A 27,744-nucleotide genomic window follows, 5' to 3' on the forward strand; every position below is an offset into this window, starting at 1 on the left:
ATGACCGGGAGAAGGGGTGGTGGGTTTTGCTTTGCTGCGAGAGTCAGAAACGGAGGCTTTTTTCGAATCAGCGGTCGTGGGTGTTGTTCCCAGCAGCAGCAGCGGGATCGTGCGTCGCGCTCGAGCCGTCGTCGTCAGCTCTGTGCGACAGATACAGCGACGAAGAGTTGGATTGAGAGTTCGGCAGATCCGCCTTGCCACCCACGATCGGCGAATCCGAAGGGCTGAACGGACTGAACATGAATGCGTTCGGATCGCGGTTGTAGCCGCTGCCGAACGAATCTGCTCGCTTGGCTGCGGCTGCCGAACCGGATGCGGGGCCAAATCCGTCCGCGTTGGATCGATTCGGTCCGCCGTCCTGCTGCTGCATAGCTTGCAGTCGCTGAGCCAAGGCAGCTCGTGTTGTCTCGTCGAAATCGAGGCCAGCGAATGCATCTACCAGCTCGGATTCCGACAGCGGCGGCATCCCCGAAAAGTCGCCTTGCTGATGATGCTGAGGCGCGAATGGAGCAGAACGTGACTGGTTGCCGTCTTGCGGTCCAAAGTGGTGGTCTGGACCAGATGCGCTGCGTGGATCAAAGTCGAATCCTTGGTTCGAGTGCGAGCTGCCGCTACGTCCGTTGTAGCCCGGGGCGCCATCGAAGGCTCCGTTGGCTCCTATTCCAGGCAAACCGAGGTTCTGTGATGACGGGAAGCCGTGCTGACCTCGGAACGGCTGTTGCTGTTGCTGATGCTGGTGCTGATGCAGGTGTGAAGGTTGTTGTCCCTGGTGTGATTGTTGCTGATTCTGAAGGAACGATGGCAAAGGAGCTCGTTGACCCATGCCAGGCCCACTGTGATTGGCGTGTCCGCCAGGACCCATGCCGCCACCGACACCATTGGTGGCTGCAAGCTGCCTCGCCAAGGTAGAGAGAGGATCATTGGCAAGTCCCCCGGCACCACCGAGACCAAACCCAGGCGGACCTCTCTGAGATGGACCTTGCGCCTGACCTTGCATCTGAGCCTGGGCGGCACTGAGAACGCTGCCGAGTCCAGCCAGCTGAGCCAGCTGAGACGGACTGAGCGTGCTGAGCCCGGCAAGACCCGCTAGCTGACCAAGCTGCGCGTACTGTGCCATAGTTTGTGCAGCCGCGGCCGCCGCCTTGTCGCCCTGGCTGCGTCCCCAGCTGAGACGAATCTTGGAGTTGAGGATTGGGAAGCCGTTCATGCGCTGGATCGCATTCTCTGCGTCCTGCTTGCGCACATATTGCACAAATCCGCAACCTTTGCCCGGAGGGATCTTGACGTAGGTGATTTCGCCGAAATGCTCAAAGTACCTTCGCAGCGTTGCTTCCGAGATGAGCGACGAAAGACCTCCTACGAACACCGTCGTATTGTTGGGATCAGCAGCGCTGTCGCCGGGATTGCCGCTGGGACCGCCGCCGCCTTGCTGCATCATCGGAGGTGCCGAAGAAGGCGTGTGGGAACGCATCATGCCAGCAGGCGACGAATCACGCGTTCCGTCGCCGCCATTTCCAGGAAAGCCACCGTAGAGAGGGCCGAAGGATGCGGGTCCGTTGCCACTGCTCGGACCGCCAGGACCATCGTAGGGAGAGGCAGGCGATATCGGGGAGACGAGCGAGGCTTGGTGCGTCGTGGGGCTTGACTGCTGTCGAACGTGCGGCTGCGGCGAGACGACTTCCGACCTAATCGCAGGACCACCACTCGACGCCCCGTTGTACAGGAACGATGGTCCAGCGTTTTGAGCCGGGTTGTGCGGCCGAGGCATCTGCAGAGGCTGCTGGTTCGGGTCGCCGGCCATGTTTGGTCCAAGCGGTTGCTGCAGAGATGGTGGCGCTGTTCCACGGTTCTTGGGCGTAGCTGTGCTGACGCGAAGGGGACGTCCGGGCGAGAGGCCGTTCGCTGGCGAGACGACTACGCCTTGCATTTCCACCAGCGCACGATTGCAGTCAGCTTCAAGCGAAAAGCGCACGAATCCGTATCCCTTGGAAACGCCCGTGATAGGGTCGGTCATGATCTTGGCCGACTTGGCTGATGCGAAAGGCGCGGGCCCGATGCGTGCATCAGGCTGATAGATGCCCTGCGCTTGTTGGGCGTGAATGAGAGCCGCAGCGAACGGGTGATTGTGGGGCCACGCGGGTGGTTGAAGGAACTGTGCGACAAGGTCGTCCTCACGTAGATCGGGGCTTAGATCCCCGACAAAGATGCTGAACTCCGACTCCTTGTTGATACCACCGACCGGGCTCTGTGATGTGCCGGGACCCATGCTACGAGCGGCGCCATCATGAATGCGAGATGCACGTTCCGACATGGAAGAATGTGGACGGTCGGATGGACTGAGCGCGGGAGGCTGCGCCGATGGCGCAAAGTCGAGCGGGCCCATGCCACCGCTGCGTGATTGCCAAGGCTGCTGCATGTGGCCGTGCTGAAAAGACGGAGCATGTTGAGTGCTCGGAACGAAAGAATGCGTGCGGGACGAGGATTGCTGAGGGGCCTGCTGTTGGGTATGCTGCGAAGGGTGGTATGATGGAGATTGATGCTGGAGGTGAGAATGCTGTTGGTGGTGCTGTACAGAGTGCTGGAGGTGCGATGGTGCATTTGCAGAGTGATGGGGTTCAGTGAAGTAGCGCGGAGAAGTGACGTTACTTCTGGGGGGTGGAGAGGACGCGGGATGGGTGCCTGAGGGCGACCGAACTTGTGGAGAGGACCTTTCGACCTCGTGGAGCAGGTTCGGGCTGAAGAGCGGCGGCCGAGACAGAGGCGAAGAGCTGCGCGCATTGTTAAAGGTTTGTCGCAGACGACTGGCCTGATCGTAGCCTGTCCGCGTAGGTGGGGGGACGTGACCGCCCGATGATGCATGTGACGTGTTGCTGTGCAGACTCGAGATGCTGTTGCTCATGGCATCGTTGTTGGCGCTGTTGTTGGATGTGGCATGCATGCCGTTGGGTCCCATCGAGCTAGGCCCGTTGCCGGGACCATAATGGTTGCTTGTACTCGCATTTGAATGGGGGAGGTTGACGGTGGCATGACCATCGTCAGACGATAGAGTGCGGGAGAACTGAGATAGGCGGGATCCGGTCATGTGGTCCGGCTCTTCGGACTGGTAGTGCGAAAGGTGGAAAGGCGGGATGCTCTGCGATGGAGCGTCGGCCGACATGATCGAGAACAGTGATGCCGGGGGCACCACGAGAGGAATTGTGAAGATTGTCAACGCCAGAGGCAGCGAAGAGTGATGAATGCCAGCTACCGGATCGATAGAAGCCTGAGCAAGATTCTTCGGCTGTCGCGCGACACAAGGGAGAATGTAGATCGAAAGCGAGGATGCTGTTCAGTCCAGATGAGGGCGATTACACTTGGCGCTTGGCTGGACGAAAGACATGCGAAGCGACGCAGGATGGCACGTGAAATGAAGTGCAACCTTTTCGTGAGAAAGTGTACAAGGGAGTCGATGTTGTACAGATCGTGCCGGTGAGGCGAGGCGGTATAGCGGCTCCAGAGATCCGTATGCTTCAAATGACTTTGCCCGTCAGGTTTGAAAGATAGCGACGAGGAGATGCGTTGTCGATCGATGAACGGATCTTCTGGCTGTTGGAGAAGACGTTGGTATATCGAAAAATGCGTGCGATGTCGTGAGGATCCGGAAGCTTTATGTTGTACACCGAAGAAGAACAATGGCCATCGCCTTTTTCGGGAGAAGATGCAGATGGTATAGACGAAACGAGGTCGAGGCTAGCTAGTTGCAAGAGATGGATGAGCCCGACTTGCGGGGGTGTGTGTGTGTGATGGGTGAAAGCGAACGACACAGAAGCGTGCAATGCAAGAGTAGTGTGTCAGGTTGGAAAAAGGTGTTGCGAATGTAGAGGACAGGAACAGCCGAAGCGGGTCGTCGACCTGAGTCAAACGAAGATATGGAGGATGGATGATGGTTGATGGAGAGTGAGGTCGCCATCACTAGGAGCATGCCATGATGCATCCACCATCTCTGCGTTCATTTCCCTGCGTCTTGCTCATTTTTCTTTTCATCCGCCCTGCTCAATGCAATTTTTTTCGGGGTCGCTGAGAAGAAAACGACTGCAGGGCCCCGTGGAAAAAAAAGGCGCTTCGCCAAACAAGAGTCGAGCTACGTTTCAAAATCCACGAGGCCGGAAACGCGTTTTGGCGCCAAGCACGACCGACGTGGAAATTGGAGCGCATCTCTGCTCGGTTCAACGACGAGAGACGGCGCAGTCGAGTCAGTGGAGCAGTCGAGTCGAGTCGAGTCGAGTCGTAGGTCGACTTTGCCGCAGATTCGTGGCCACGCCAAGCAAGCTTTTTCTTGCCTGCTTAGAAATTGGCTGACAGCCAGACGCGCGCATTTGAGGATCCCTCGTTCCACTTCCTAACCCTTTGAATTCGACACCTGTAGCCGAGAATACAAACGTCTCTTCTTCTCAAGGTGGCGTGGGTGAACGAGGTCCATCCCCAGCTTCAGAAACCATTCCCGTGCCAGATCATTGTGCGCTTTGCTGTGTTGCTTTACCTGTGCCTGCCGTGCTTCCCGCTCGCATAACTGCGGCCAAGGAAAGATCGACACATGCACAAACAAAAGGCCATGCCATGCAGGCATTGTTCGAGCCGTCGATCTTTCGAAGAGAATTCATCTTATCGCGCAAACACAATGCAGAGCTCGCAGGAGTGGGGAGTGGACGTCGTATCGCCGTGATCCGCATCATAGAAGCTACAACCAACTGCAGGCACAATGCAACTGACCACAATGCCATGTCTCTCAATCCAGCTGTTCTATCCAAGGGCAGACAGGTCCTTCAAAGATTGACCGCTCAAACATCGTTCTGACGAGACCAATTGTGGGTTGATCAGTGTTAGGTGATGCCGAGGCAACACTCAAGAAAGAAAAATGCCCAACTTTGAGCCGGCGGGGATTGAGGGATCGGCGTGCAAGATCGGTCAACTGAGGTTGGCCCAGCTGCATGTTCGGAGCATCAGGGTCCGGCGTTCTTCGCAACGCGGCTCGCACGGTTCTCGTTCGCAGATAACAACCAAGCATTGGCTCGTACCCTTCCGTCATCATCAGTCGAAGAGCAGCTCCTAATCACCGCCTCATCCACATCGACTCCAACGACTCGACAACAATGGGCTGCTTTGGATTCCTCAGCAAGAGCAAGGCCAACGATGCCGCTTCCGTCAAGACCGACACTACCCTGGTCGAGGCTGCTTTCGACTCTGAAAAGGCACGCAAGCTCGACTTGGCAGCGGCAGCTAAACCGGACACCACAGGACCACGTCTGCGCGCACTGCGCAAGTTGATGGAGGAGGAAGATGTCGATTTCTACCTCGTACCCACGGACGATGCCCACGCCACCGAGTACACTGCTGCCTCCGAGATGCGCCGTGTATGGATCTCGGGCTTTACCGGCTCGGCTGGAACTGCTATCGTCGGCAAAGACTCGGCCCACCTCTTTGCTGACGGTCGGTACCACATTCAGGCAGCGGACCAGCTCGATGACAACTGGACGCTGCACAAGGTCGGCGTGAATGGTGTGCTCGACTGGCCGGCGTGGATCGTGGAGCAGGCCAAGGAGGGAACGAAGGTCGGCTTGGACCCTGCCCTGACCGGTTACACTCAGGGCAAATCCCTCGTCCTGTCTCTCAAGAACAAGGTTGCGGCAGCTGTATTCCCTTCGCGCAATCTCGTCGATGTAGCCTGGGGGTCCGACCGCCCGGCACCCGTGGCTTTCCCTGTCTACGAGCACGAACTCAAGTATGCCGGTAAGCCTGCCACAGCCAAGATTGAGGATGTTAGGCAAGATCTCAAAGCACAGCCTGCTGGCTCAGCCTACTTCATCTCGGCTTTGGATGAGGTTGCGTGGCTGCTCAACCTGCGCGGTGCTTCGATCCCTTGTCACCCTGTCTTCCCCGCATACCTTCTCATCTCGGCTGACCAGTCGACGCTCTTCATCCGACCTGAGCTTCTACCCCAAGGCAACGCCGCGGATAAGTACATCCGTGACACGCTCAAAGTCCAAGTGGAACCGTACGATTCGGTCTGGGACCATCTGCGTCGCTGGACCTCCGAGGGTTCCGATGGTCGCAAACTCGTATCCGGTGAAAAGCTGTCGTACGCGGTGGCCAATGCGGTCGGTGACGAGAAGCTCGAGCTACTCGACCCTTCCCCCGTCGCGTTGCGCAAAGCGGTCAAGAACGATGTGGAGCTCGAGGGCTTCCGTGCCAGTCATGTCCGCGACGGTGCGGCCTGGGTGCGGTGGGCAGCCTGGCTCGAGGATCACGTCAAGGTGAAGCGAGCCAAGATCGACGAATGGGAAGCTGCGGTCAAGTTCCAGGAGATCCGCAAGCAATTGCCTTTGTATGCCGGTGACAGCTACGACGCCATCTCTGCGACCGGTCCCAACGCAGCGCTGCCTCACTACGAGACTCCAGAGAAGGGCAGCCGCGTGATCGATCGCGAGACGCCGTACCTGAACGACTCGGGTGCGCAATACCACGACGGCACCATCGACTGCACACGAACGGTGCACTTTGGTCGCCCAAGCGCAGAGCAGAAGCGCGCCTACACGCGGGTCCTTCAGGGCCACATCCGGCTCAGCGAGGCCAAGTTCCCAGCTGGCACCACGGGTGTTCAGCTCGATCCGATCGCACGTCACGCGCTGTGGCAGGACGGCTACGACTATCGCCACGGAACGGGCCACGGCATCGGATCGTTCATGGACGTTCACGAAGGACCGCAAGGATTTTCGACCATGTCTGGTGGATCCAAGAAGCCAGTGGCTCTCGAGGAGAACATGGTGCTGACCAACGAGCCCGGCTTCTACGAAGAGGGGCACTTTGGCATCCGTACCGAGTCGCTCCTGGCGGTAAAGCGGATCGAGACGCACCGCGGATTCGGCGATGTGCCATGGTACGGATTCGAGCGCATCACGCAGGTTCCCATCGCCACCAACCTGGTGGATTTCAGCCTGCTGTCCTACACCGAGGTGCGCTGGCTCAAGGAGCACAATGCCGAGGTGCGCAAGAAGCTGTTGCCACTCATCAAGGATGACAAGCGGGCAGTACGCTGGCTCCGTCGACAGTAGTCTGTAGACTTCCGATTCCGCCTGTACTTACGCGCGTGCAATGGTTCGCCGTTCACGAAAGTATCTGGGACTCTTTGCCATGAGCCAAGCTGCGAATTGCCGCGCGCTATGTCAATTCTCTCACCGTGTCGGCAACAGCGTTGGCTGAAAAGCGTCATTCGCAGGAAAATGAAACGTCCGGTCAGAATGAGTCTCATCGAAGTCGTCGTCGTCGTCAATGAACGTCGATCCTAAACAACGGTGATTTCGACCTTGCTAATTCGCCGATCGTTTTGACGTGGTTTCGCTGCACATCCTGCATACTCTGCTAGTATGCTCTATTCCAACGGAAACTGTTGATGGCCATCTTGGTCATCCGTTGCATACTAGCAATCCTATAACACAGCACCTGGAATGTTCAGATGCATACCCGGACGATGCAAGAGAGCAAAATGGAGATGGCTTCAGGCAGAGAGATTCCAGGAAGAAGACGCCGGCGAAACTTTCGAAGCGCGCCGAGAAGCCGCACTCGACGGCCACAAGATGAAGACCCAAAGATCAACGTGGGCACAACATGGCTCGTACACAGCTCTCGTGCCCGCGTGCCTGCGAGCAGAGAGGCATTTTTCGCCAACACTGAATCACGGAAAATCGCATGCACGCACAGACGGCGAGTTGCGTCACTGTGTCATCTTGCGTCCTCCTGCGCCCTTTTGTTCTTATCCGAATGTTGCTTGCTCGCCAGCGATTTTTCCGTATGATTTGCGCTGTGTGTAAGTGATTGTCCAGCTTGGTCCCAGGCCAGGGTGACACTCGACAGCTGTCGATGCGCCTGCGCCATGTCGTAACGCCAGTGAGCCCGAGAGTGTGTTGCGCTGTTACACCCACTCGCAACAGTGACACATGCTCTTTTTGCTTTGCTCTGAAATATCAGACTTGGCGCTCGGATCACAAGAAAAGTGACACAATCAGCTATCTCGGCGTTTGTCGTCCGCTCTCATCGCGAGCTTCTTCTCTCCTTTCCCCTCCATCATCATCGTTCAAGTCAAAACTCTCTCTACCATCCACTCCAATAGAACAAGATGCGATCCACGTTTGCCCTCAGGCAGATCGCCATCTCGGCCTCGCGCTCGTCGAGCCTCGCCGGTGCTCGCGCTGTCGCCGCCCCTGGCGTTGCCGTGCCACGCATCAGCTCCATCGCGTCAGCCTTGAAGCGCGATGGTGGTTTCCGATTCCCTGCCGGCGCGAGGGGAATGGCGTCGGACACGACGTCTGGTGCCGATTTTGACCCCCACGCACCCACCGCCATGGACAAGATGGAGCCGCCCAAGCCTGGTGCCGACTTCAACGTCGTCATCATTGGTGCCGGTAACATCAATTTTGGTTCGGACGAAGGTCCGTGGAACCATTCTTTCCGACTCGAACACAAGCTTGGTCCTCGTCTCAAGGTGACCGCGCTCATCGACCCTTCCGCTGCTCGTGCCGAGGCGGCGCTCACTGTGAAGCGCAACTCGTTTGTGCTTTCCGCCTACAAGGACACCATCGTCTACCCCACGTTTGCCGACTACGTCGCCAACGTTTCGCCCGACAAGAGACCCCACGCCATCTGGGTAGGAAGCCCTCCTGCCTTCCGTGGCCGTGAGCAGCCCGGTCGTGACCTCGAAAAGAAGCTCGTCGAGGCTTTCCCCGACGTTGCCATCTTCATCGAGAAGCCCGTCTCGACCGGTCCCGTCGCCGACGCGCTCAAGATCGCACAGATGCTCGAAAAGGCCGACAACATTGTTTCGGTCGGATACATGCTCCGATACCTCAAGGTGGTGCAAAAGATGAAGCAGATCCTCGACGAGAACAACCTCAAGGTCATGGCCACCAACGCGCGATACATCATGGCGTACGAACACACCAACAAGCCTGACTGGTGGGACAAGAGCCGCTCGTGCGGTCCCATCGTTGAGCAGGCGACCCACTTTTGCGATCTCTCGCGTTACTTTGGTGGTGAGGTCGATTTGGCTACTGTCAGCGCGCACTCGCTCGAGTGGTTCGAGCCTGCAGGTGTACTGAGCAAGATCCCCATCGACGAAGGCAAGATTCCTGAGGATGAGCGTATTCCCCGAATCACCTGCGCCAACTGGAAGTACGAATCTGGTGCCGTGGGCTCGCTCACCCACGCCGTGTCGCTGCAAGGCTTCAATTACTCGACCGAGCTCGACGTCTTGGCAGACGGTTACAGCTTGCGTCTCGTCGACCCGTACAACGCGCCCGCGCTCTACTTCCGCCGCCCCGGTGATGACCACGAGGAGGTGGTGCGATACCAGAACGACGACCCCTTCTTCTCCGAGGTCAGCAACTTGATCGACAACATCGAGAAGGGTCAAGGTTCCGCCCCCATCCTGTCGTCGTACGAGGATGCGGTCAAGACCTACGCGTTGACTTGGGCTATCCGTGAGGCTTCGGAGAAGTCGGCCAAGAAGCCTGCCAATTGAAATGTGGCGGCTCCTCTTGATTACGGTGTGAGACATGTCTAGGTTGAGAGCCAGACGACGCAATTAAAGGAGAGTTACGGAGCAAGGGAAAAGAGACAAGAGCTTGTCTGTGCATGTGGAGCTTGATCCTCCATAGTCTGTGTGGTGCCGCAATAGCTTTCATTGTCATGTCGACCTTGGAACCTTTCGCTACGAGGTCGCGCGGCGTTCTTCTCACGACGGACAGTGAGTTTGTTTTCTGGTGTTTTGCAGCGATTCACAAAACAAAAGCCACGAGCGTCGGAAAAAATGTGGGCTGTGGATGCAGATCCCTGCGTGCACGGACCCGTTCGTGCGTATTCCCGGCTCCACAATGTGTATATTCTTCATCCGGACATCAAACACCCTTTAGCAACCTATCTCGCAGCCCTCACTCATCTGTCCTAGCACTCACACGCTTTCCTCGAACCCGCTGACAACAATGGCGTCGTCAAGCAGCACCATCGACATCCCCACGGAGCTGCTCACCCGAATCAAAAAATTCCGGCTCACCCCCTCGAAGGCGCCGATCACAGCGCAGGTGTTCAAGATCGACAAGAAGAGTTTGACGCTCGAACTAGAGGAGGAGCTGACCACTGGATTGACATGCGTGGAGGATTTGATCGAAGGTATGTCTCTCTCCCATCCTGTTTTGGAGATGAGAGAAGATGGAGGGGTTGCGGGAAAGAGTGATGCTGATTCTGTTTACATGTGTGATGGGGGGCCAAAAAAACAGAGCTACCGGAAAACTCACCGAGGTTCCTCATCGTCAACTATAAGCTTTCGCATCGCGATGGACGGGTCTCCTACGTAAGTCTCACCAACCATCTCAGAACATTCTCAGTCGGAAACATTGCTGATCAAAACGGCATTTATGCTCGTCGTAGCCACTATTTCTACTCTACTGGGCACCCCAAACCTCATCCCTCGAGTTGTCGACACTCTACGCTTCGGCACTGAGCAACTTCAGCGTCAAATCCGACGTCGCAAAAGTGGTCGACGTCAGGGACGGTGAGATTTCGAGCAAGCAGTTGGACGAGAGGTTGGGTGCCTAACGCCTCGACGAGCTTCGCACTAGAGCAAACAATGGGTACCAAACAAGGATGGGATCGCCGTTGTCAAGCCTCAAGAATCACACCAACTTGAAGTGCAACACGCACTCGTTTCTAATCATACCGTTTTCCAATGTGGTGTAGGATACATTTTGCACGGAAACTCTACTTCTTCCCACTATGAGGCTTCTTCTTCGCGCCGGTCGCGATCCTGCCCTTTGTCCCCGCTGAATCCGCTCCAGCCGTTGGTGCATGCATGCTCTTCTCAGCCGAACCCAAACCAGACCGCTTTCCCCTCTCCACCCTCGCACCCCTCGACTCCTCCTTCTTCACCGCCGACCCTTCCTTTGCCTTATTCCACCTTCCATACGGCGTGCTTGCAGGTGGCATCGCGCCCATCTGCGGTTCCACACCTGCTGCTCTGCCTGCAATCCGAATCCCCAACGGATCACCCTTCGCAGATCCCGCTTTTCCGCCATCTGCCTGCTTCCGACCCTTATCCCCTCTCCTCCAAACCCCCTCCCGACCCGTCTCCGCACTGCCCTTGTCCGCAACTCCTTGCTGCTTGAAAGTCTCCGTACTAGGCTTGGAAGGGGAAAGTGTGACCCCCCAATCGTCGAGATCTGGCAATTCGTCGTCCAGCTCATCGTCGTCTGCTGCCCAGTCGAACTTCGGCTGCGTCGGAGGTTCCGGTGTCGCACCCACCGATCCTCCTTCTTCCGGTGAGGTGCTCGTCGGCAACTCCACCCTCGGTTCGGCAGGCGACGAGAACAGATCATCCTTCACCGCTGGGATGGACTGCACCCTCTGAGCCACGGGTGTCTGCTGCGCTCCCCCCTCCACCATCCCCACCCCCGTCGCCGTTGCAACCTTGTCCTCTTCCAACTTCACCTTCTCCACCGCACCTGCCAACTCTTCCGCGGGCTTGAACGTCGTACTCGGAAGCAAAACTTTGGCCTTATCCACATCCTTCTCTTTGCTCTGACTCGCTCTCCTCCCCCGAATTCGTTCCGACTTGTCCCTCTTCAACGATCGGCTCTTCTCCAACGCTTTCTCCCCCTCTTTGGCCTCCGTGTCACCCGCACCCTTCTTCTTCCGATCTCGTTTCGGTCTGTCATTCTCCACGTCCGCATCACCGTCCGACTCGGACGCCAACATCGACCTCGTGGTAGACGCAGGCGACCCGCGCTGCCCGTTCAACCTCCCCTCCACCTCACTGCCATTCGCCCTCGTCGTCGGCAATTGCACCGTCCCCTGCTCACCGTCCATCTTCGGCGATTTGCCCAACAACCTATGCGTCGGGGACGGCGTTCGCTCCTTCCCGTAATTGATCGGAGGAGGTGGCAACGCCCCATAACTGCCATCACGACGATCCTTGCTCGAGGCTTTGGCACGTTCGTGCATATCCTGGAACACCTCGACGTCGTCCTTGCGTTCATCGTCATCGTCTCCGCTCCAGTTCGCTTCCAAGGTAGACGAGGAGGGAAGATCGGAGAAGAGCGATGGTTTGCGGGTCTCGGAGGATCCCCAACCGAAAGCATCCAGGCTGCGGGAAGGCGGCTTGGACGACGACTGGTCTTCATCCGAGGACGGTGAATCGCATCCCAACGCAGGTGTCGGCGGAACAACAGTGCCCTTCCAATCGTCCGCGTTCTCATGCTCAACGTCTTCCTCCGGCAGGTCGATCCTGAACGTATCCGCAACCGTAGCGGAGGAAACGTTGGAAGTGGGGTACTCTTCCTCGGCTTTCTCTTCGAGCTCCTGCATGACGCTGATCTCCTGACCCAGGCTGAGCTGCAGACCGTTGGGACGATGGCTGGGACGCTTGCGGTCGAGACCGGTTTGCACGCCGAGCAAGTTGCTCGAGCTGAAACCGGATCCAATGGTGTGCGAGGTGGTCGAGGTGGGTGCAGTGCTGTCTGGCTCTGAAGTGGCGGCGGATTTCGGTGCCCACATGCTGGCACTGGTACCGAGGCTGGATCGAGTGCCGCGAAGGCGGTCGAGCATGTTGTCGTTACCTGGTTGGCTGGACGACGAGCCGAGTGCAAGAGATTCACCGTGCAGGTCCGAGCGGCCAGATTTGAGAGGCGATCCGATGGACGTATTTGCCGCTGCACGACCACGTAGATTGAGTGCCTCGTTGAGTGGACTGCGAACACTGTCCGGACTCGGCGCGAGAGGGACGGGCGTCTTGAGTGGTGTCAGCCCGATGCCGAGGCCGCTTGCACGAGAGGTGTCACCATCGCGGCTCTGCGAGTGAGCAGAGTTGGGGTAGGATGGGTAGTGAGGGGTAGCTGGTGTCTGAGGTCCTCCTCGCTGCGAAAGCTTGAGCGGTGTCTCTGGAATAGGATGGGAAGCACTGAGAGGTGTACGAGTGTTGTGAGACGGACCGGATTCGTTCTTGCGTGCTGGGCTGGTGAGTGGCAAGGGTGAAGGAATCTTTGCTCCCGGTCTACGAATGCCTTGGGATGGCGTGGTGCGGAAAGGTGAAGTGGGGGCGGGAGCATTGGAGGCTGGCGAAGGAGTGGATGCTGCTGTGGTGGAATGATCCGCATTCTGAGAATCTGATCGCGCTTTGGGGGGAGGTGTCTTCGGGAGAGATTGGTCCATATCCATACGCTCTAGCAAAGAGCGAGACCTGTTGTCGTCTGCTTGTTTCTTCTTGCGACCTGGCGTGGTTGGCACGGTCTTCTTTGGCCCCTTGGGTGCATTCGGAGGAGGAGTCGTATGAGCCGACGGCTGCGGTTTGCGAGCGTAGATGCTCTGGCTTGAGCCGCCGATCCAGCCATCCTCGTCTGTCTCGAGATCCATGATCGGCGTCTTTGTGGCCGACATTCTGTTGGATCCCTGCTGTTCTATGAAGTGTTACTGCTGAAGAGACGGGTCCATGTTTTTTGGTGGCGATGCAGCCAAAGTGAGCTCTAGACGAAGGATCGGCGGGGATGAGGCCAGATGAGATGGAGCGATCAGGCAAGGCGCATGGCTATATGGAATGGGGCGTTGGCAGTGGAGTTGTGCGAGTGCGACGGCGAAGGAATGTATCTGGCTCCGTGAATGGGTTTGAGGGCGAGAAGAAAAGACGGAGCTGCGGTGGAAGAACGAGTGCGAACGTCGTACAACATTCAAGGACCGGAATTGGCGTCGATGAAATGAAACGGAATGAATAAATCCGTGCGAGCAGGGATCGACAATGCACCTGCGACGACTTTCGTATGAATCTCAAGCTTGCAGCTACTCTCTTTGCAGCTTGCCATGCACCAACTTGAAAAGCGCCTGCCACAGCCACAGCCAGAAGCAGGAAGTGCAGTGTCCTGTATAGCTGTGATTGGGTGGTGTAAATTGCTGCATTCGGTATGCAAGCTAGTCAAAAAGCCGAGTTGCAGCGGGGGGAATGCAGCATCCATCAGAGTACGGACAGCACAGCAGAGCGCAGCTTTCGTGATTTGCTTTGCTCTTCCTCTCTGACTGAGCAATTTGGCACCTGGCAAGGTCAGACTCGTGCGACAAGCGTCAATCAGGTTGTGGAGGCTTTTCTTGGCTTTTTCGCGCAAAGCTGGACCCTGCGTGCATTGGCAAGCGAGGCCAACGTGGAATTATACGCACACGCACAGTCCTTCCACTCGGCACATGTCGAAAGCTGGCTGGCCACCAGCCTTCTTGTCTTACCTCCCTCATCCATCAGCAGCGCAAGCTGTGACCTCCCACTTCATTCGCAATGTCGAACTTTGCACCCGTGCAACCGGACGACGCCAATCCGTGGGCAACCCATGCATCATCCTCGTCCTCCACCACATCCGCAGCACCAGCTCCACAACCAGGCTCATCCTTACAAGATGCCATCATAGTAGACGATCCGCCAGATGATGTTCCGCCGCCCTACTCGGTGCCACCAGCTCAGCAAGGCTTCGCATCATCATCATCAACAACCGCATCAGCACGCCCTCCCCGCGCCGATGTTTCATCCACCGGCTTGGAAGGCAGAGACCAGCTCCTGCTGCTTGTCTTCATCCACGGCTTCAAAGGATCTTCCGATACCACGTTCGAGGACTTTCCGTCTCGGCTCACGTACAACCTCCAAGAAACGTACCCAGGTCTGCACGTCAAGTCTCTTGTCTACCCTACCTACGACACGCGGGGCAGCCTTGCAGCCGCCGTCGAGTCCTTTGTCGAGTGGCTAACAGAGCAGACGGTCATGCTCGAATCCAAACCAGAGATCGATCTGAGCACAGGCAACATTGTTCCCAACTCGGGAAAAGGAGGTGGCATGGGAAGCGTCAAGATCGTGCTGGCGGGTCATTCCATGGGTGGCTTGGTGGCTGTAGATGCCGCGCTGGCTATTGCGCAGAGCAGTGCGGATCAGCAGGCCAAGACGCCGAGCGACAAGAGGAGCAGTCTCAAGCTCTGGCCCAGAGTCATCGGTGTGTTGGCATACGATACGCCGTATTATGGTGTCCATCCGGGCGTGTTCAAGCACGGCATCAACAAGTACGCGGGCTATCTGCAGACTGCACAGACCATCGGGACGTTTTTCGCACCCATGGGGGTCGGGTTGGCCGCGAGGTGGAATTCGGAACGCCAGTCGCAGGCGCAATCGAACAACGGCGTTGGCAGCAACACCACAAGATCAGCAACAGCTTCACGAAACAATGATGAGGCAGCATCATCGAGGGCCAAGGGTAATTGGAGGAGCGCACTCATGGCGACGGGTGCTGTGGCGTTGGCTTCGGGCGCCGCTGCTTCCGCTGCGTATTTCAACAAGGACAAGCTCAACGGAGCCTACGGATGGGTCACCGATCATCTTGCGTTTGTCTCGAATCTTTGGGACGACAATGCTCTGCGTCTTCGGCTGGATCGATTGGTGGATCAACCGCAGATCCTGTTTCACTGCTACTACACGCGTCTACCGTCTACTTCCCGCGCGGCGAATCCTCAGCTTGATGCGACCACAGCGCGCGATCGAACTTTCATCATCTTGCCCCCGCGCTCGGCGAGGTGCGCAGGCAGTTTCACGCCGATGGACAATACCAAGGCGGTGGACGAGGTGGATGCGCACATCAGCATGTTTTCGGGCAAGAACAATCCGAGGTATTTCGATCTAGGGTTGAAGACGAGCGGGTTGATTGCGGTATGCTTGGATAACGAGAGTCGGTTTGGTGATCAGGTGGAGGCGCAGAGTAGGGTGGGGGAGGAGGTGGAGGAGGAGAAGGGGTGTAGGGAGGGGGATGAGGAGTTGGAGTGGATGAAGAGGCAGGCGAAGGGGGACGAGGGGGCGTGATGTGTTTATACCCCGGAGGATGGGAAGGTTATAGAGATTCGAGATACCCGATTAGAGCGTCTAGGATGTCCTTTGTCATCAACGTTTCCTCGGCCTCGTCGATTGCGATTTGATCGCCTACGTTGTCTCTGTACTCTCGCAACGTATCCGCGATGCTGTTGAAATCCAACTTTTTCCTCCTCAGCATAGTCTGTACGTGATCCTTGCACGCATCGTCCTCCATGACCAGCCATGCTAGGATGGTGTCTAGCAGCTGCAAGCTGAACAGACCTTGTTCGAGTTTAGCGAGGTAGGCGTCTTCCTCGTCGTGTGTTGGGGCAGGGTCGATTCGAGAGGTGAGGGTTTCTCGGAGGTCGAGCAGGTGGTCTAGGTGGGTGTAGTTGGAGGAGAGGAATTTGGTGAGCAGGCGGATGCGCGGGAGCGTGTCCGAGGCGAGGTGCGTGAGGAGCGAGGTGAAGATGGAGAGGAGGTGTTCTGTGTCCTGCAAAGAAGGGAGGGAGGAGGAGGGACGTTTGCGGAAGGTGTGCGAGTTGCATTCGAGGAAGATGGAGAAGAGGGGAGAGAGGGCTTTGGATTCGATCATGCGTAGGCAGGCGGGGCTGCCGGCGGGACCTGATGCGGCGTGGTCGAGGACTTTGACGGCTCGGATGCGGGAGAATGTCTTCTTCTCCTTCATCATCAACACCATGAGCTCGACGCCTTCGCCAGAGACGAAGAGGGATTTGTTGGATGGACCGAAGAGTGAGAGGCAGAGAGAATCGAAGACGTTTTCCACGAATTCCTGCTCCTCCCCGCTCGCCGGTGACGTTCGTCGATATCGCGAAAGTACTTTCAGCAAGATGTCGATTCCGTTCTCTTCGTCCACTATCGTCGCGCCGAGCTTGTCGCGGTTGGTATCAGAGTCCTGTAGGAGGATCGCCAAGAGTTCAGCGGCGTAACTCGTGTTTTGATCGACCGTCCTTTTCATTGCCAGCCTCGTCAGCATCCATTTTAGCAGTGACGTCTCACCACCCAGCTTGTCCGCCAACGCAGGTCTCGTCGTGATCAAGTTCTCCACCACCCCGAGCGTATGATAGATCGCCTGTGCATCGCCTTCCACCTCGACCGCCTTGCTCGCAGCTTCCTCCTTCGGCAAGTCCTCATCCAACTCGTCGTTGAATCTTCCCAGGTTCGACACCAACAGCTCCAACAAACTCTGTGCCAACAATGCCTCCACCAGCTCCTTCATCACCTCCAGCGCTTCCGCTGCATCTTCCTCTCCTGCTTCAGCATTCGCCTGGTCCAGCACATCCTCGTCGGTCAACTCCTCGATCACCTCGATGGCCGCGCTCGCAATGTCGGCGTTGTCATGGCTCAAAAGCCCCACAACGCTCGCTGCACCTCCAAGCTTGACGAACTCCGGGTAGAAGAGCATGGGTTGTGTGGTAAGCACGAGCAAACTTTTCAGTTCCGCGTCCAGATCCGCTTCCGAGTCGATGAAGCGTGACGGGTCGGAGGCGTGTTTTACGCGCATTTCGGCGTTCTTGTTGATGGCGCGCTCGAAGCGCAAAAGTTGCTTGCGAAGTGAGGGCAGGTCGTGGACAGACGAAACAGATGAAGAAGGGTAAGGCGTGGTGGAGGACGATGTGTCTCCGGAATCCATGATGTCGAGGATCTGTTTCTGTTCGGCGGTGAGGCCGCCGCCAAAGAATCGACCGTCTTCTTGGTCGTCATCGGAGAAGAAGTATGTTTCGTCTTCAGCGACATTGTCCGCTTGATCATCGTCATCTTCATCGTCTACGCGAGCCGATTTGCTTGGCCGTGAGCTGGTCTGATCGGATGGACCTGCATCATCATGGACAATGGATGAGGAGGACGATGCGGAGGCGCTGGGGTCGCCTGGCTTAGGAGCAGTCCATTTTCGCTTGTTGACAGCCGCAGAAGGCAGAGATGGGAGCTTGAACAGCTTGTCCACGTCCATTGTAGCGGTAACCGCGATGATAGCGCAGAGGTGTGTGAGAGGGATCCGGTAGGTTTTGATGATGAGGAGCGAATGATTCTAAAGTGGAGTTTTGGCTGGCTGAGCTTCAGCTTTCGAATTCCGATTCCCGACACCCAAAAACTCGGCTTTGATCCACAAGTTCCTCTCTTGCTACTCTTCATCCTACTCCGCAACCATCATCCACACGACACTTCCGCTAGCATCCCAGCTCACTCACACTGTTATCATGAGTGCTTATCAAGCGGCCTCCGGGTCCTCATCCACCTCCGTCGCACCAACCGCGTCGGCGTCGGACGACCCGTACGCACCATTCTACTACTGGGATGCCACCGCCAACAACTGGTTGTTCGACTACAACTCCTACTACGCCGCATATGGCTACCCTTCGGACTACTACACCGCATCTTCCTCCGACCCTTCCGCATCGTCATCCTCTGCAGCGCCGTATGCGGATGCATCCGCAGTCGCAAATCCTTACTACTTCGACAGCAGGTCCGCATCCCAACAACCTGCTGCTTCAACCTACGATCCCGCTCACGATCCCTTTGCACCCACCACCACCACCTCCGCAGCGACGACCGCCGCTGACAACCGCTACGATGAATCTGGACGACTCATACCCGGCAAACTCAAACGCGGCGAAACGCGTCCCACCGTCATCCGTCGCGCAGCCGGCAAAATCTGGGAAGACCAAACCCTCCTCGAATGGGACCCCTCGCACAAACGTCTCTTCGTCGGCGACCTCGGCAACGACGTCTCCGACGAACTCTTGACCTCATCCTTCTCCAAATACCCCTCCTTCTCCAAAGCCCGCGTCGTCCGCAACAAGGAAGGCAAGGGCAAAGGCTACGGCTTCGTCGCCTTCGCCGATCCGGAAGACTTCCTCAAAGCCTGGAAGGAGATGAATGGAAAGTACATCGGCAGCCGACCGTGCAGGTTGAAGAAGGCCAGCGACGTGGTGAACCCGGTCGAGATCGGTGCTAGGAAGGATAGGATGTTGGCGATCAGCGCGAAGCAGGATAGGGCGGAGTACAAGAAGAAGATGGGCGGGGCGGTGGGTAGGAATTTGAGGAGGGTGGGGTTGCACAGTAAGAAGTGATTGTGGGACGGGTGGAGCACGACTCAATCGAGCAGCGCCTCGGATACTATTCACAGACCGATCGCGCGAAAGTCTTGCTAAGCAATAGATGCTCATCCATTTCCTCTAGACAGTAAACAAAAAGCATGTAAGGACAGTCGACAACCACAAGCCCAAAATAAGTGACCGTGTATCTTTCCCTCCTCTCACGACACCCTAACCACAATCGCTCCCGGCTCATCATCCCCATTCCTCCTCTCGCCATCAAACGCCCTCCCCGCATCCGCGAACGGCAGGACACTCCGCAACCTCGGACAGATGTTGCCACCCTCAGCGGCCCTCTTCACCGCCTCCAGCGCCTCCTTGCAGTCCTCCGCCGTGTCTACGCCGACCCATTCGTAGCCGATGTTCTTCTTGTCCTTCTTGAAGAAGGCGCGCCTGAGACTCCTGAGGTGCGAGCGGAGGTTCGGGTTGGTGGTACCATGTTCGTCGCCGAAACATGTGCAGAACTGACCGTCGGTTCCCAGGATTCTTCTGCTGGCATCGTAGATCTTTCTGCCGCCGACGGTGTCGACGATGAGATCGAAGGATGATTCGTGCAGCGAGTTGATCGCCCACAGCGGTTCACCGATGACCACCTCGTGCGCTCCATTCGCCTGACACACTGCGACACCATCCGAGATGCTCGGTGGACACTGTGCAACGATCACCAATCCCAACCCGACCGATTCTTGCATCGTCAACAGTCCGATACCATCGTGCGCGTTGAGGATCAAGACCCTAGCCCCGCGCTGCAGCTGACTGCAATGGTTCTGAATCAGCTGATGAGCCATGACTCCCGCCGAGGGTAGGGCTGCGATCTGTTCCGTCGTCAAACAGTCGCTGGGTGCGTGACAGATTCGGTTGTGATCCACTACCATGAACTCCGCCAGCGCCCCCGACTTGCGACTGTCTTGCAATCCAAACACCACATCGCCCTTGCGCATCTTCTTCACCTCGTAACCGCATTCCACGATTCGTCCGCAGAAAGATCGTCCTGGTACGAACCCGAACGCGTTCTCGGCTCGAACCTTTTCCCGCAGAAGAAGCTTGTCCATCTCGTCGATAGCGACGGCGATGACTTGCACAAGCACTTGGTGCGAGCCGATCTTGCGTGGTGGAGGAGTGTGAGCCGTGACCGAAAGTGTAGTCTGTGCCAAGTCGTCCTGCAGATGCTCAGGTACCTCGTTGCCGTTCAAATCGACGCTCTTCTTGCGCCTCACCGACTTGCTGCGCGTCGCAAAAGCACCGCTTGTGACCGCAACAGTCTGCATGGTGGTGCGGCTGTTGAGCAGATCGTCCGCATTGGTCGAGAAGCGTTTCGGGTCCTTGTTGGGTCGGTAGCTCGTCGGAACTGTCGGCATCGACGTCTGCACCGTGCTCGACAGGCTGAGTGCCGACTGCGAAGCTGACGGAGACGAGCTGCTCGCCGACGGCGGTCCAGAGGGACGCCCAACCACCGAGCCAGCGTTGAGAGATTCGATCGCCGACTCGCTCACCGTCGACAACTCGTCCGCTGACATCCGCGAACGAGCGATCGGCGGCGACAGGTACTGGTTCGTTGAAGCTCCCAGAGGCGCATTGCGAACCACCGCTGGCGAGCTGACAGAGCTGATCACCGAGCTGGATCGCGACACGGTCGATGCGGGCAGCGTTGGATACGGCGACGGTGAAGGTGACACTGGTCGTGACGGGTAGGGCGAAAGACCGACGACTGGTGCTTCCGGCTCGGGGACCTGACTTTCCCATTCGTTGATCGCCGACATGAGCGAGTGTCGATTGCCGGTCTGAGAAAGCGTCGGCATGGCTGGGCTGGGAGACAATGATCGCATCTTTTTGGCGTAGGGTGAGAGCTCGTGATGATTGACATAGGTGAACTCGGGTCGAGGACTGCTGCGATACGAGGCAGAGTGGACGCTTGAGGACACGTGCGAGCCGACGGAACGACCAGACTGACTAGGCACGGCACTAGGTGCAGGCGAGGCGGAGCGGCTGTCCCAGTCGTGCTCCGAGGTGGCACCGCTATAAGCATAAGGCCGCGATGGGGAGCTCGAGACGGACCCCGGTGCTTGATAACCGGCAGGGATCTGAGGCACGGGGGGAGCATCCGCCATGATCCTATTCATGGACGGGGACGTGTGGACGGGTGAAGATCTTTGTGGCGAGCCACCCAAAGAGCCGCTCGAACGCCTCGACTTGGGACTCGGCGACGGAGTTGATCGAGCCGGACGAGCCGGAGAGTCCAGCAAAGGCAGCGGTGCGGTGACGACGTTCTGAGCGAGGGCAGGCGCAGCTGGCAAAGCGGGCGTAGCTGCACTGCTTGCGGCTGCAGCGACGGGCTGAGAAGGAGCCTTCTTGTCCTGAGTGCTCATACGACGCAAGGCTGAGGAATCGATCGTGGTTGCCACCAAACCTGGTGGCAGACTGAGACCTTTGCCCTTGTACTCCGTCCACATTCCTTTCCTTGCCGGCGCCATGGATCTGGATCGCGATAAGCCCTCGCTGGCACCGTCGGGCTTCGAGTCGGCACGGACCGCTGTGCGCTGACTCGACGACCTAGACATGAGCGAAGGGCGCTGAGGAGTAATGTACTCGTCGTATTCCTCGATGGTCGGCGTGCCAGGCACTTGCGATGAAGTGAACGAGTCGCGCGACTCCAAGGCTGGTGGCGTGGGAGGAATGAGGTTGATGCCCACACCAGGCGCAGCTATCGGCTTGCCAGTCGGAGTCTGGTCCTCAATGGTGCGAGCCATGACTTCCTCAGGCTGAGGCGGAGGAGGCATCGGAAGCTTCTTCTCAGACGCTTCAAGAGGTGAAGAGGACGCGACAGCCAAAGCTGGTTGCGGCATCTCCCTCTCTGCCGCTATTGCTTGGGGCGCAGCTTCAGAGTCCGGGGATGTCAGGGCAGTGCTTGCAATGCTTGCTTGGGACAAGGTTGGCACAGAGCTGCTCCCGTTTCCGACGCCATTGACGCTAGCGTTCTGTGACAGGGAAGGCGCGGGTGACGCATCCGCAGGGGCAGAAGGCTCGACAGCCTCCTCCTTCTTGGTGGTACCGTTGACAGCTGGCATAGCAGTGGCCTTGCGCTGATCGAGCTGTGGCAAGGCGAACGAGCCAAAGCCATCCATCGAATTGATCTGCTGGGACAGTTGTCGCTGATGTTCTGGACGCGCATCGGCAGTCGCCGCACCGTTCGGCATCAGTGGTGCTTGCACCGTCTCGGTAGGGTACACTGGGATGGACGTGTCGGCCAACGCCTTGAGGTCATGGGCGGTGTGGAACTTTTCAGGAGAGGTGGCCGCACCAGCCATCCCTTGCAAGTTTGCCATGCTCTGAGGAGGTGTGGCAAAAGTGTTGACGGTCTCCGAGGGTACCATTCCGTTCTGCTGCTGAGTAGTGATCGCTGCTGGTGGAGCAGTTGATGTGTTGGCGTTGTCAGCTATGCGCTGCTTGCCAAGGACCTTTGCAGATGGCGATGACATAGCCGAGTCGGAACCGACAGTCGACGAGCGCTCGCTCTGGATGGAGGCGGAACCGATAGAGTCGACGGACACCTTGCGGCTGTGCTTGCCTTTTTCCTTTCTTTCCTTCTTCTCTTCTTTCTCCTTCTTCTTCTTATCTTTCTTCTCTTTCTTATCCTTAGATGGCGAACGGAAAGAGAGCGTGAAGAGCGTATCGGCGAGGGAGCGAGAAGATTTCGGTTTCAGAGCAGATTTGGAGGGAGAAGGTGTGTCCTTGCTGGCGATGGGTGTCGATGCTTTCGTGGGCGTTGCTGAATCGCTGTTTACTGATCCGGTGCTGACGTCCACGCTCTGCATGCTCGTCTGTGAGACGGAGATAGGTAAGGTGCTTCGGGTGTCTTCAACTGTGACAGGCTCCAGCGGAGGTTCCGACTCGAGTCTGCCTTCAGCGATAGACACACCGCCCATCTCACGCGGCCTCTTTGGCGTTGGTCGCGGTCGATTCAACACCGACACCTTGGGTCGCTCCGGGCTGTCTGTGACGGGAGGAGATGCAACATTATTGGCAGCCGAAGCACGTAAGATGGAAGATGTGATGGTCTCGTCGCCAGCCTCGTCCGACATGGCACGGGCCGGAGACGAATCGTTGGTGCTTTGCGCCTGATTCAGCAACCAAACGGCCGCAACGCTAGGTGCCATGCCGGCAGTGTCGGTGCTGTTACGTTTCTTTCCTTCCGATGTGGCATCGGCGCGGTTCTGTCGCACCTCGTTGATCACCTGCTGCGCTTCGGCATGGATTTCTGATGCCGATGTTGCAGGGACGGAAGGCCTCTCGTGCCGACTTTCGACTTTGCTGACACTCGAGTCCATCGAGGTGGAGCCACCAAACTTGTCTAGGATAGTGGAGAGGGAAGGCCCAAAGAAGTCTTCGCCGACGTTCATCTTGCGAAGGCGATCCTGCTCGGCGAGAGCTTCTGCTCTGAGATCGGCGTCGTCATCGGAGAGGTCCGCGCCCGAATCCGAGCCGCCGGTACGTCTGCGAGTGGATTCGGGTCGTCGAAGGATGCCGCTGGCGGCAAAGGACGCTCCGAGGCTGAGCTCACTAAGACGCCGCTGGGCTGTTGGTGGCATGGAGGATCGAGTTGTGCGGACGCTTTGGCGTTGCGATGGTGCGATGGAAGCTGCGTCCGTCGACATGCTTTCCCTCGAGGTCTTGGTTCCGATCTTTGCTCTGGCGAGTGATGCCGCGGCATCCGCATCGCCTTCATCTTCGTCGTCTTGATCTCGATCTTGCTTGGTGGCGGTGCCTGAGTCACTTGCGGCAGACTGATAATCGCTCATCTCGGATGCGCGGGAGACAAGTTTGGGTCTGTCAGTTGCACCTAATTGCGGTGGACCCATCGCCAATGCCGGCGCGACAGCAGGCGCCTCATGGACGGTCGGGTTTTCTGTCTTCTCCGAGGCGGTGGCCGATATGGGAAGATCACGCGCGTCAGTCACTTGTATGCTGACGCCGGAAGGAGCCACAGGCAATTCGCCCTCGCGAACATCCTCTTGCTGGCTTGTGGCGGAAGCATGTCGGCTGTGCAAACGAGCTTCATAATCGCCGTAATTGCGGCTGAGGCCCTTGCCTTTGGCGGACTGGCGCGAACGCATCTCGTGATGATATTGGTGACCGCCTACGCTGGAGAGTTCCTCGTCCTCCTCTGCAACAACGTCCAGAGTGGGTTGACCGCCGCCGACGAGACCCTCTTCTGAAGACGTGTCGTCGGAGTCCTCGGACTCATCCGATGAGACCTCCCGAGAATCAGCTTGCTCGCCTGCAGACTCTTGCTCGTTGACGCGATCAGCGAGGTACTGGGCGGTGGTGGTTGGTGTAGCGGCGGGGGCGGAAGGTTGGACCGACGGCACAGGGACCTGTGGAACGGCTCCATCTGCGGCCGGAGGAAGCACCGCTGCGACGCTGGGCGGGGAGGTGGGTGCTTGAGCCACGACGCGAGGTGCTGGCACTGCAACTGGAGCATACGTTTGCGTTGGAATGGGTGCCGCTTGCTGTTGCAAGGGAGGCGACGCTGATGCGCGGTGTGTCGGAATCGAAGCCGGCATGGCTTGCTGAGGTTTCGCAAGTGGTGGTGCGGCACCGGTGGACTGGTGCGAAGGGTCGGATGGGACTGCACCATTGGACGGGTGAGCGACCGCTTGTGGGTGCACGTATTGTTGCGGCGGCTGCGGGGACTGGGCCACAGTCACCGTGGCCACGTTTTGCGGAACGTTGACAGAAGCCTGACTGCCTGCGCCGTTGACCGCAGTGGAAGCCTGCAATGCCATGGAGGAGGGATAATGAGCCACATTGAGGGAGGAGTTGGACGCGACAGGCGAGATGGGCATCACGACTTGACCAGGCTGAAGGCGCAACGGAGCTGTGTGAGCCTCAGAGGGCGGCGACGCCGGAGTAGGCGGCATGGCGCCGATGACTTGAGAGGCAGCACGAGCAAGCAGGTCTTGCTGAACGACGCCTGGGTCGCGCTGCACCTGCTGATACTGCGCATCCTGTTCGAGCTCCTTTCTGATACGGTTTGCGACGACGCTGCTACGCTTCTCTGAAGTACGAGGCGGTTTGGGAGCCAAAGTAGGCATCTGTTCCCACGTTTTTGCGACCTCTGTTCCCGACATGGACTTGACGAAGGAGTTCCAGTCGGAGGAGGCGCTGGGCGCAAGTCGAGTCTGGCTCTGCCGGCGACCCATTGAAGCAGCTGGACTGACGGGACGATTGAGGTCGGTGTTGGATGTGGCATTGCTTTGAGATCGGACTAAGGAGGCGGAGGAAGCCTGGCGCATGAGGTTGGGCGCCTGTTGACCCAGAGGCGTGACGCCGGACTGGCGTTTCATGGATGACATGGACGCCTTGCTGGCTGGCTGGTAAGTGACAGGCACGCCAGGTTGGGATGAATAGCGCTTCCTGTTGGAGCTACCGCCTCCGTAGTCGCTACGTGCACCACGAGCAGGTGCGCTGGCGTGCATGGAGTCGGAGATGCGCGGAAAACCTGGTGGACCAGAGGCTTCGGGCTCGGAAAAGACGCTACCTGCGATGCTGGGTGGTCGAGAAGTGTACGTGTTGCGCGTGCCGGACTCCCACCATCGACCTTTTCGAGCGGTGGAGGTTATATCTGTCGGGGCTACACTACTTGCACCGTCGTAGTAGACGCTGCCGCCAGAGACGGAAGGTGCGCGGTTCTTCTTGCGAAAGATGCTGAATCGACTGGTGTTGCTTTTCCCGGACATGACGGAGGGTGCGCGGCTGTAGTTGTTGCCATTGGATTGATTAAGCGCGCCGGGACCTGCACCGGTGAACATGGTGCCGGCGAGGATGGAATCGGGCTTGTTGGGCGCATTGGGTAGGTCGTGAGGGGTCTGGTAGCGAGCGTTTCTGGAAGGTTTTGCCTGCTGAGGCTCGGTGTACCTCTGAGAGGGCCGATTGAGGATGGTGTCCATGAAGCTATGTTTCGACATGATGGATGGATTTCTGCTGAGCCTACAGAAGGGCAGAGGTGAACGGCGAGACTGGGGAATCGACTACTGCTCGGCACTCTGCTCGAAGTGCAGCGCCGCGCGGCCCGCAGGGATGACAGGCGTGTAAAGCAGCTTAGCCGGCGTCAAGCGGTGGAGAGTATCAGCTATGCGGAGGGCGACATGGACGTGGCTTGAAGGGACCGAACACGAGATGGATGTGGTTGACTGGGCCGACGGAAAAGCGCACAGAGGACACAGTTGTACGCGCAGACAAGCGGATGGTATAGGTGAGGGTCCACGGGATCTGTGTGAAGGAGGAGAGAAGTGGTATCCGCTGATGGTGATGAGCGGTCGACGACGGAGGGAAGGGATACGAAAGCAAGGTGTGCCAGGCTCGAGGAAGCAACGGTGAGCCAACCGCGGACGTTGAGGAAGAAAGCTGATTTGCTTGGCAGTACAGACACGTATGAACCTCGAGCCAAGTACAATGCACAGTTAGCAAAAGGAGCGATGGCAGCGACCCGACGACGCTGACGGCTAAGCCGATCGAGCTGATCTGCGAGACGTTTCTCCACTTGTGCGGACGCCGGCAGTGTGTCAGTCTGCCTACTCAGACTGGCTACGACCCTTTTTTCTACAACTGAATTGCAAATTATTGATTCTACTTTTTCCTTTCGCGAAGCGAGGACGAGAGGGGAGAGAAGTGAAGCAAACACGCAAGGCACCTTGCTGCATCGGCATCTGAACAGCGGAAGAAGATTCCAAAGTCCGAGACGAGGCAAGCTGCAGCTTGATGACATGCGATGCGCATCCACGCAGGCCCTTCCTCGACCAAGCTGACTTGCAGGCTTGAATCGGAGAGGTCTGCTTCGAGGGCACATAGATCTCTCTCTCACACCGTTGATTCATATACGAGATTGATTGTCCCGCTTGACATTGTCCATCTTCAAGTGAAGAGACAAGATTGGACAGGTCCAGAATCCTGTATTTGTAAAAGCTGAGCTGATTTGGCTCGCCTCAGAGACAGTGTGCACAAACGAGGTCATTACCATCGACGGAGTCCGGGCTTGTTGTAAGGATGCAGTGTCGCAACGACGCTCGCACTTGTGCATCGCCTCTAGGTTTATTTTTAGTAGCTCGCTCGAACCGACAGGCTAGCCCCGCCTCATCGCTTGAATCGTCCGCGAACGCATCCGCCTCAGACAGGAGGACCCTTGGCATTGTAAGCAACACAGAGCCGAGAGATCCCTTGTTTCCCCAGGGTTTGCACCACACAACACCATCCACACGGATCGCGCAAAGTGCTGGTCATCGACCATGTCACGTCAACGTAGAAGGAGCTCGGCGCGTTCGGTTGCTTTGCTGCACGGCAGATCTAGGCCGGAAGTCTGCAGCCGGTCTCCTGGCAGCCTCTGAGCGTTTTATAACTTATTGACTGCCGATCTTGGCCTCTCGCTCATGTGCGCGCTTCTGTGATCTGCAGTTTGGAAAGATGTTTTTAGTCTGCATGAAACTCTTGACTGCCTCTGTGCCTCCAATTCTTCTTCGTTCGAAAATCAAAATAATGTTACATCGACACGGCGTTACACAGAGCTGAAATGTTGAGAATCTTGACGCTCCCAACGAGGTCAAACGCAAGTAGTGCAGTCTGAGCTAGCTCAGGGCTCTCAACAAATTGTGTACGGGTGAATTCCAGTGTCTCAAAAAAAAAGAAAGGCGCAAGACAAAGGGGGACGAGAAAAGGAACGTTATAAAACCTCGAACTCACTGTTGGCCATAG

At 57.6% G+C, this 27,744-nt stretch overlaps 10 protein-coding genes across 10 annotated transcripts; 6 read left to right on the plus strand and 4 right to left on the minus strand.

The window, feature by feature from the left end:
* Nucleotides 1-67: 67 nt before the first annotated feature.
* PHSY_004558 (mRNA binding post-transcriptional regulator) lies at nt 68-3,157 on the minus strand (the record flags this gene model as incomplete). Its single annotated transcript, XM_012335171.1, has 1 exon — nt 68-3,157. One exon carries the CDS (start codon nt 3,155-3,157, stop codon nt 68-70), a length of 3,090 nt encoding a protein of 1,029 aa, XP_012190561.1.
* An 878-nt stretch (nt 3,158-4,035) lies between these two features.
* On the plus strand, nt 4,036-4,338 carry PHSY_004559 (hypothetical protein; the record flags this gene model as incomplete). The annotated part of the gene is made up of 1 exon (XM_012335172.1): nt 4,036-4,338. The coding sequence occupies one exon, from the start codon at nt 4,036-4,038 to the stop codon at nt 4,336-4,338; it is 303 nt and encodes a 100-aa protein (XP_012190562.1).
* Nucleotides 4,339-5,129: 791 nt separating this feature from the next.
* On the plus strand, nt 5,130-7,088 carry PHSY_004560 (hypothetical protein; the record flags this gene model as incomplete). The annotated part of the gene is made up of 1 exon (XM_012335173.1): nt 5,130-7,088. The coding sequence occupies one exon, from the start codon at nt 5,130-5,132 to the stop codon at nt 7,086-7,088; it is 1,959 nt and encodes a 652-aa protein (XP_012190563.1).
* A 1,232-nt stretch (nt 7,089-8,320) lies between these two features.
* On the plus strand, nt 8,321-9,550 carry PHSY_004561 (NAD binding dehydrogenase; the record flags this gene model as incomplete). The annotated part of the gene is made up of 1 exon (XM_012335174.1): nt 8,321-9,550. The coding sequence occupies one exon, from the start codon at nt 8,321-8,323 to the stop codon at nt 9,548-9,550; it is 1,230 nt and encodes a 409-aa protein (XP_012190564.1).
* Nucleotides 9,551-10,010: 460 nt separating this feature from the next.
* On the plus strand, nt 10,011-10,583 carry PHSY_004562 (hypothetical protein; the record flags this gene model as incomplete). The annotated part of the gene is made up of 2 exons (XM_012335175.1): nt 10,011-10,197; nt 10,384-10,583. 2 exons carry the CDS (start codon nt 10,011-10,013, stop codon nt 10,581-10,583), a joined length of 387 nt encoding a protein of 128 aa, XP_012190565.1.
* A 202-nt stretch (nt 10,584-10,785) lies between these two features.
* Nucleotides 10,786-13,431, minus strand: PHSY_004563 (hypothetical protein; the record flags this gene model as incomplete). Its single annotated transcript, XM_012335176.1, has 1 exon — nt 10,786-13,431. The coding sequence occupies one exon, from the start codon at nt 13,429-13,431 to the stop codon at nt 10,786-10,788; it is 2,646 nt and encodes an 881-aa protein (XP_012190566.1).
* A 904-nt stretch (nt 13,432-14,335) lies between these two features.
* On the plus strand, nt 14,336-15,895 carry PHSY_004564 (hypothetical protein; the record flags this gene model as incomplete). The annotated part of the gene is made up of 1 exon (XM_012335177.1): nt 14,336-15,895. One exon carries the CDS (start codon nt 14,336-14,338, stop codon nt 15,893-15,895), a length of 1,560 nt encoding a protein of 519 aa, XP_012190567.1.
* Nucleotides 15,896-15,923: 28 nt separating this feature from the next.
* PHSY_004565 (DNA-directed RNA polymerase II 138 kDa polypeptide) lies at nt 15,924-17,855 on the minus strand (the record flags this gene model as incomplete). Its single annotated transcript, XM_012335178.1, has 1 exon — nt 15,924-17,855. One exon carries the CDS (start codon nt 17,853-17,855, stop codon nt 15,924-15,926), a length of 1,932 nt encoding a protein of 643 aa, XP_012190568.1.
* A 247-nt stretch (nt 17,856-18,102) lies between these two features.
* On the plus strand, nt 18,103-18,975 carry PHSY_004566 (hypothetical protein; the record flags this gene model as incomplete). The annotated part of the gene is made up of 1 exon (XM_012335179.1): nt 18,103-18,975. The coding sequence occupies one exon, from the start codon at nt 18,103-18,105 to the stop codon at nt 18,973-18,975; it is 873 nt and encodes a 290-aa protein (XP_012190569.1).
* Nucleotides 18,976-19,160: 185 nt separating this feature from the next.
* PHSY_004567 (hypothetical protein) lies at nt 19,161-26,775 on the minus strand (the record flags this gene model as incomplete). Its single annotated transcript, XM_012335180.1, has 2 exons — nt 19,161-25,986; nt 26,690-26,775. 2 exons carry the CDS (start codon nt 26,773-26,775, stop codon nt 19,161-19,163), a joined length of 6,912 nt encoding a protein of 2,303 aa, XP_012190570.1.
* Nucleotides 26,776-27,744: the final 969 nt, after the last annotated feature.

This window comes from Pseudozyma hubeiensis (assembly GCF_000403515.1).
Source record: "Pseudozyma hubeiensis SY62 DNA, scaffold: PHS45, whole genome shotgun sequence".
Lineage (NCBI taxonomy): Eukaryota > Fungi > Basidiomycota > Ustilaginomycetes > Ustilaginales > Ustilaginaceae > Pseudozyma > Pseudozyma hubeiensis.